Below are 7,109 nucleotides of genomic sequence, written 5' to 3' on the forward strand. Positions count from 1 at the left end.
TTGGTATGGTGGACTGTCAATGACAGAATAATGAAAACATGTGAATGTAAAACAGTTTATCCATGTTTGGACCGAGGCAGGATTGTAGTAATTCCCGGGATTGTCAAATAAATAAGATGCCAAATTTCGTCTCATGTACTTATATTCAAACATGAAAAACATAATAAGTCCATGCTATAATTTAACTTGGTTATTATGCTTTCCTGAAACAAGTGGTTTTGTAAAAATTTAAACCGGGGGTATAGAGAAGCATAAATATAAACCACAACCGAGCTATATAAGGAGGTTAATTGGAGATAGTAAATCCGGTTATACAGTAAGAGAAATAAATATGTATATGTCAACCGGCTAAGGGAAGACAAGGTTGAAACTGTCTTACCGCAAACAAAACACAAATTCAATGTAATGACTGATGACTTATATATCCGAACTACAAATCATAAAATTCATAACTACAGCTCACCCTAAACAATATTATGGTAAAGATAAATTAACTCTAATTTCCTATTTCCAATTAAAAGTTATCAAATTTATAATAATTGGGTTAGAGTTTATGTACTTGTAAGTGAATCTTAAGAAATGTATAGAAGTCATACATGAATTATTTTAAGCTTATCGACAGGATAATCGACTTAGCGCCATAAGATAGAAGATAATATATAACAGATGCATACATATAAGTTTTTGATAAACAAACATTACATCTAACGTTTTTACAACCGGAAATTAAGAACATATTAAACATAAAGCTGGAAGAAGTGAAGACCCGCATACACTTCAATTATTCAGATAACATCACACCAACACTTTAAGACTTGAAGTACAAACCAACAGCATAGCCATATTCGCTTTAGTACGTTTGCGGCCGACAGTAGAAGCATTCTTTTAATCTTCTGATGCAGGTGGAGAAGAGGCAGAACCTAATGAAATTCAAAACCATATATCAATTTCTCATGTGACTCTAATAATAACTTCGATATACAAGTACATGTCATACCTTCGCCTGTAACTTCATTGCTCGCAACACTGGAGGAGGCAGCATTCTGTCTTCCCTGTTTCTTAGCCTTCTCAATTTGAAAGTGAGCCTTGTATATTCCAACCGTCTCTTGCTCGCTAAATATCTCCTCAAGTATTTCCTTACTAGCGACAAGTTCTTTGTCTGCAAGTCCTACATCAAATTTTGATTATAACAACGTTATAGAATTAGAAGCTATTTATAATAAAAAGTATACAAATTCTAACCTTCGAACACAAATGTTGCCCCCCCAATGGTGAGAGTAGTTTCGCAGAGGAACTGGTAATAACCAACATCTTCTGCACCAGAGGAAACACAGAGGGTAAGTTCAACAAACCAAGAACGAAGACTCATCATTTCTTCAACCGAGGCGGTGGACGTCAGTGTAGTCGGTGGGGTGCGTGTTCCCTCAGATTCAAGCAACCATTCTGGAGGGTGTAGGCCATGACTAAGGGTGTATCCGGGTACAATTTAAAACGATCACGGATAATAGTCTCCAGATCTTCCAACGTCTCCGTCGGCTTGATCAATACCGTATACCCAAGAGCAGTTGGCTTCCTCTGGAATGTCCAATGGCCGTCGTCATTACGGTCCCATGCACCATGAGCTAAACGAACACGTAGTGCTGTTGACATCTGCATGAAACAAACGATGGTCATTAATTAAACTAGATAGGAAAATAAACATGGCAATACAAATTTAAACCTTCTATGATATATCGACGATATGGGAAGTTGATGAAACTTGTTTGAGGATTCCTAAAACTGGTCTTACGATATTTATAGAGTACGGAATAACATAAGGAGAAGATAAGATCAACAAGTAGGCATATAAGAAAATATTATAACAAATTAGGGTTCTGCTCTAGTATAGATATAATGATTATATTCGTATTCTGGCAAAGACGACAATAAGGTGTTGTCTTCTATTTGAAAAATTTGAAATCCAAAGCAATTTTCTATACGCGTGCCTGACTTGAAAAGACCAGCACATGGAGTAATCGATTTCCATATAATACTTTCAGCTATATGTATTATTTTGTAATGTAGGTTAAATGTGTTCCATATCCTGCTTTTTTAATGTGTTCAATATCTTGGTTTTTTAAATGATTACATGATCTTTAAAATATGTAGACAGCTATTACGTTGTAATTTACTACATAATATCGAGCTTCCTAGAAAAGAAGGACACAAACATGTCTTAATCCGGTAATTATGCAACTCAACTATATTAATTTTACCAAAAACAATTAACCTTTACCAAAAACATTCGTTCGAACTATATATATGAACTAATATACAATGGAGTAACAGACTCCTCATTTGGTTAACTAGAAACTAAATTTTGATTATAACAACGTTCAAAGTTTGATACACAGGGTCTTGATAAAAAGAAAATCAAATTAAGGCCAACTAATATAAGATATAGCACAGATACTAAATTAACAAAGCACATTTAATTCAGCATATTAAACTTCAACAATCGACAATGTTATAAAGATATCCACAAGAACAGGAATGAAGATGACATAAAGTAGGTACATGGGAAATAGATGACAATGTTATTAAGATTAAGCATTGTTTTAGAAACAAGTACAGTCAACATTACAGTATTTCAGCTATAAAAAAGACAATAACCGACAATAGTTACCCTTATCTAAAGCTCGTCCTTGAACTCGTACACCCATATCGCTGCACGCCTCCCTTCTGCTTCAAGACGTTCATGGCTGATATTTTTACACGCTTCAGTACCATACACAGCGTGGTTGGCCATTAAAAGCACAACCATCAATCCAGAATCCGATGGATTTTTATTTTGTGAGACAAACTTTGGCCTAGCAACATCGTAACACTGAATAACATTGTCATCTCCTATAGGTTGACAGGCAAATCTAGCGAGATAAGGTAACATCTGCACGATGGGTTTTAAATCCGTCTCCAACGACCTCTCCTTATACAGTGATATATTGCAATCGAGAACAGTGATAACCCCAATTCCAGCATCAAAACATATGCCAACCCAATGTTTGTTCCCAAGATTGCATGGAAAGTAATACCTTGTCGGATGCACCGCTGCGTCATTAGCCGAAGGAAAAATATCCCGCAATCCTTTTGGAAACATGTAACCCTCTTTGTTTCTACTCTTTACAAACTTTGGATAAGTCTTGTTTATTGCAGCTACAAACTTGGTATCAAGTAATGCAACAGAAGATCGACCTTCTTCAGAAAGGTGTAGAAGGGTCGACCGACGTACAACTCGGATTAGAATATCTATAACCTACCACAATATATAACCAAGGACTGAGCAAAAAATGAACATTTGTCAATATATATATGGGAATCATGTTACAAAAATAATTCAAACCTTTGCTGACATAAACCGTGACCTCTCTAGAATAAGACGAATGTCTTTTCCACTAGCAAAAAGTCCAGCAACGTTCACCGTGCTATACCACAAATTATAGGTAATAATATATCCGTTAACACTTGTAACGCCTACTTTGATTAAGTTGATACATGGAATGTAGTTAGATACACTTACAACTTGTCGTTCAGTTTGGTAGACAACTGCACATACTTCCTTTCCATCTCAGATATACTATCCAATGGAAATACAAACTTCTGAGATTCCCTAACCCGCGTCATTATATGACGTCCACATTGGTAATCATCAACAAGTGTGGATGGAACCGTCCTCTGCCTCTTACTTTTCCGTGAAACTTGTCCTTCCGCTATATTGTCATCAACGTTCATCTCAGAAGTTGTCTTACGTAGAGGAACCTCTGCAGGCACCATATTTAGCTGCCCCTGATTCATCTCTTCCTGAGTTAAACCCAGGGAGAACGACGGTTCGTCCGTTATGTTGTGTTCTTGCCTCTTATGTGCCTCCTGTAGCGAAAATATTAAAATAATAGTTACCATAATCTATTGGAGGAATTATACAACGAGGATATAATATAATATGGAAACCCAAAGAAAACAAATATAATATGTTACCAAACGTTGCTGTAACGAAATTTGCCGTGTCCGATTCTCGCTATTAGCTGATTGTGCACAGGTCTCTGGTTCTGGAGTAACACATACAAACCCGGTTGCCACATCATCTTTGTTCGTTGATGGCAAATTCACCTGCTTATAAAAAAAATGTTTTGACATAAACATCCAAGCTAGTCCTAAAAAAACATAAGGCGAGGTTTATATAGAAATAATTGCAAACCTGCGTCATATGTTTCGATCGTGGAGGCGTAGAGTAGTCACTTAAGTTTCTTAGAACGTTTTCGATTGTATTTGCATTAAGATCACGTGCAGGAGTTGAATGAGTAGAAAGAGCTGCTGCTTCGGGCGGAGCAGCTGATGGAATATTTGATGGGCCATTCTGCGCTTCGAATACATCTTTCACCATAGCGGAAACCATATCCTTAACACATTTAATCATTTCTTCCTTCAACTTAACAAACAAATCATCAACGTGTACGACAACTTTGCCCTCAATTGCATCAACCATTGCACATGCCGAATTAATGTTCTTATCCATGATAGCTAACTGAGGTGTTATTTTCTCTATCACAAGGGCAGCAACATTACCCGGATCAATCCTTTCACAATTGGACTGGACATTTGATGATTTCCTTCCCTTAGAAGTTAATTTACTCCTTTGTCGCATACGATCGACATCACTCTTCCTAACTTCTCCACGAAATTGAGAAGTTTGGAACTCATGGTTTGCGTTGATAAGCGCAACGAGGTTGTCAACTTTGGAATCTTCCTCTTCGTCGGACCACTCGCAGCTACCTTCATCAATCGGACGGGTAGAGTCCTCACATAGGATGCTACAAACATACACCTATACATAGAAATAATGTTATCAGATCGGCTTTGCCTCAAGGGTTATACTATGTACACAACTACCATAATTTATACGCCACAACCTAACTTTATAACTTTAAAACAACATCTATCACTTACATTGCCTCTCTTGTCTACATTTCGGGCGTGGGCGGGGTTAAGGTTTTGTTTCTTAGTAAATATATCACGCCCGTTTCCTTCTATTTCGTCGCTATCTGACTCAGAAGAGGAACCAATCTCTTGCACCCCCTCTGTCAACGAAGGCACATCTTCGAGCATAACAAGCTGGAGATCTAACACAAATCCCTTAACAGCAATTGTATTTTGGGACAAACCTACCTCATCTCTCTCTTTGATACTACACATCAGCATATCGAATGATAGTCTCTCCCAAGGATAAGAAAAAAATTCTTCAAGATCTCCAATTGCTTCAGCATGCTCTGTGGATATCTTCATGTTAAGACTAGTTGGGTGGAGCACAGACTCAAGAAGTGCCAGGCAAGCATATTTGATCCGGATTTCCCTGTCCTTGACTGTTTTCCGATAGAGCATCTTCATGATAGATGAGACTGTCCCGACCTCGACTTTTCCAAATAAAGATGGCCAATACGGCCTTTCGGAAATGGTTTTCTTAAGCTTCATTTTCGACTTCTTCGGAAATTTACCGCATGGTAATCCGGTTACAATCGCAAACTCTCTTAGAGAAAACCTAACAGGTTTCCCAGCACATCGGAACCAGACTTCATGTTTCTTCTTCGTTTTCAGTTGCCTCGATAGCATATATCGAGCAAATCTACCAGAAAAAACTGGTTTCTCTGCAATCTCTATCAATTTTCCAAAAGAAGATCGCCTAATAATATCAACCTCTTCTTCCTCTAACGCATTAAAAATTCTTTTCAAAGCACTAGATGATTGATATGTCAACACACGAACACCGACTGGTTCCTCGCCGCCTGCAAACAACATATCCGGAATCGGCCCCATTTCTTCCTCTTCCGGTGAGTCTGGACAATCAATAAGGCGTGCACACACCATCGTCAGGACCTTAACCTTCGTTTTTTACTCCAAGAACTTGAACTTAGTTTACTCCGCCCAGAAAAGAAGAAGAATAAATATGAATAGTGTTTGCAAATAATAACGAACCGGTTAACAGATATTTCCAGTAGTAAAGATCTCAGTTGCGTGATTTAGTTGCCTTTGATTTATTATTACTACATAGACTAGGTAGCGTACTGTTACTATAGGTTAGGGTACAAACACGTGCAGTACAAACGTTATAGGGATATAATCGGGATATATGGTTAATTGAACAGTGGTGAAACTGTCACCTAAATAATCTTTTTCCCGTGTGTATGAGATGCAATTGTCCTAAAATTTATTTATATGTTCGCACCAGTTTAATTATATAGGTAATAGTAACTGACTTTTTAATTAATCAATATATATTTATTATTTCATAATAGGTTAGAAACATATAATATATAAAATAATTTATATATTTAACGTTTATCCCGCGCAAGGCGCGGGTCTTAACCTAGTCTTGTACTAGTAGTGAGCATGTGCTCCGCGAGGGACAATTATATTTATTTAATTTAATATTTGATATTTTTTATATTTATTGTGATGTGTTCAAATTTTTATTTGCTAATCATGTTGTTGTGCGTTGTTGGACCCAATTTTAGTCCATATACCGAATTGGACCGATATCGGTCTGTGCCGGGCGATCCATGACGGGAAAAGAGGTTCATTACGAGCTCTCCGAAGAGATGGAAGATCCGGAGATCGATATGTTGGTTACGAAGATCGCGAAGAAGTTTAGAAGAATCCGAGACTAATCCATTATAAGAAGAGATCGATAGGCACGAGGAAGAATATAAAGAAAACCCTAGAGATATATAAACACACATCGACCTCATTTCACGTCGCTTTAAGTCTTTTCTCTTATCGATTTTGTTTGTAACGTCAGATCATATTCATATTGTTGTACTCGATCTTATTCATCCATAAAATCCATCTTTGCCTACTGGAATCTGATTATATCGTTGTGTTCTAAGGATATCGTTGCCCACATCATCTTTTCTTCCTCAGATTAAACTTTAAATCACTATAAAATACTTAGCATAGATTTTAGGATCTACATTTTGGTGCCGATTGAAGGGAAGATAAACGAAAAACATCTTTGCTAAGAAACCGATTTAAGTTTCCTAAGCGTGACTAAGGATCCCAATCAAACCATCAGAACCACACAA

General features: G+C 37.2%; 1 protein-coding gene across 1 annotated transcript; it reads right to left on the reverse strand.

Annotated features, from left to right (window-relative positions):
* Positions 1–2,671: 2,671 nt before the first annotated feature.
* On the reverse strand, positions 2,672–5,895 carry LOC106369697. The gene is made up of 6 exons (XM_013809817.1): positions 4,981–5,895; positions 4,232–4,858; positions 4,012–4,143; positions 3,557–3,903; positions 3,380–3,461; positions 2,672–3,292 (listed from the first exon to the last, which is right to left on the reverse strand). The coding sequence occupies exons 1-6, from the start codon at positions 5,893–5,895 to the stop codon at positions 2,672–2,674; spliced, it is 2,724 nt and encodes a 907-aa protein (XP_013665271.1).
* Positions 5,896–7,109: the final 1,214 nt, after the last annotated feature.

This window comes from Brassica napus, chromosome A2 (genome assembly GCF_020379485.1).
Source record: "Brassica napus cultivar Da-Ae chromosome A2, Da-Ae, whole genome shotgun sequence".
Taxonomy (NCBI): domain Eukaryota; kingdom Viridiplantae; phylum Streptophyta; class Magnoliopsida; order Brassicales; family Brassicaceae; genus Brassica; species Brassica napus.

Coding starts and splice junctions, on each gene's coding strand:
- LOC106369697 (XM_013809817.1), bottom strand. CDS start 5,895: ATGGTGTGTGCACGCCTTATTGATTGTCCAGACTCACCGGAAGAGGAA. Junction 4,859..4,980: donor ATGTAGACAAGAGAGGCAAT/GTAAGTGATAGA, acceptor TTCTATGTATAG/GTGTATGTTTGTAGCATCCT. Junction 3,462..3,556: donor ACCAAACTGAACGACAAGTT/GTAAGTGTATCT, acceptor TTTGTGGTATAG/CACGGTGAACGTTGCTGGAC.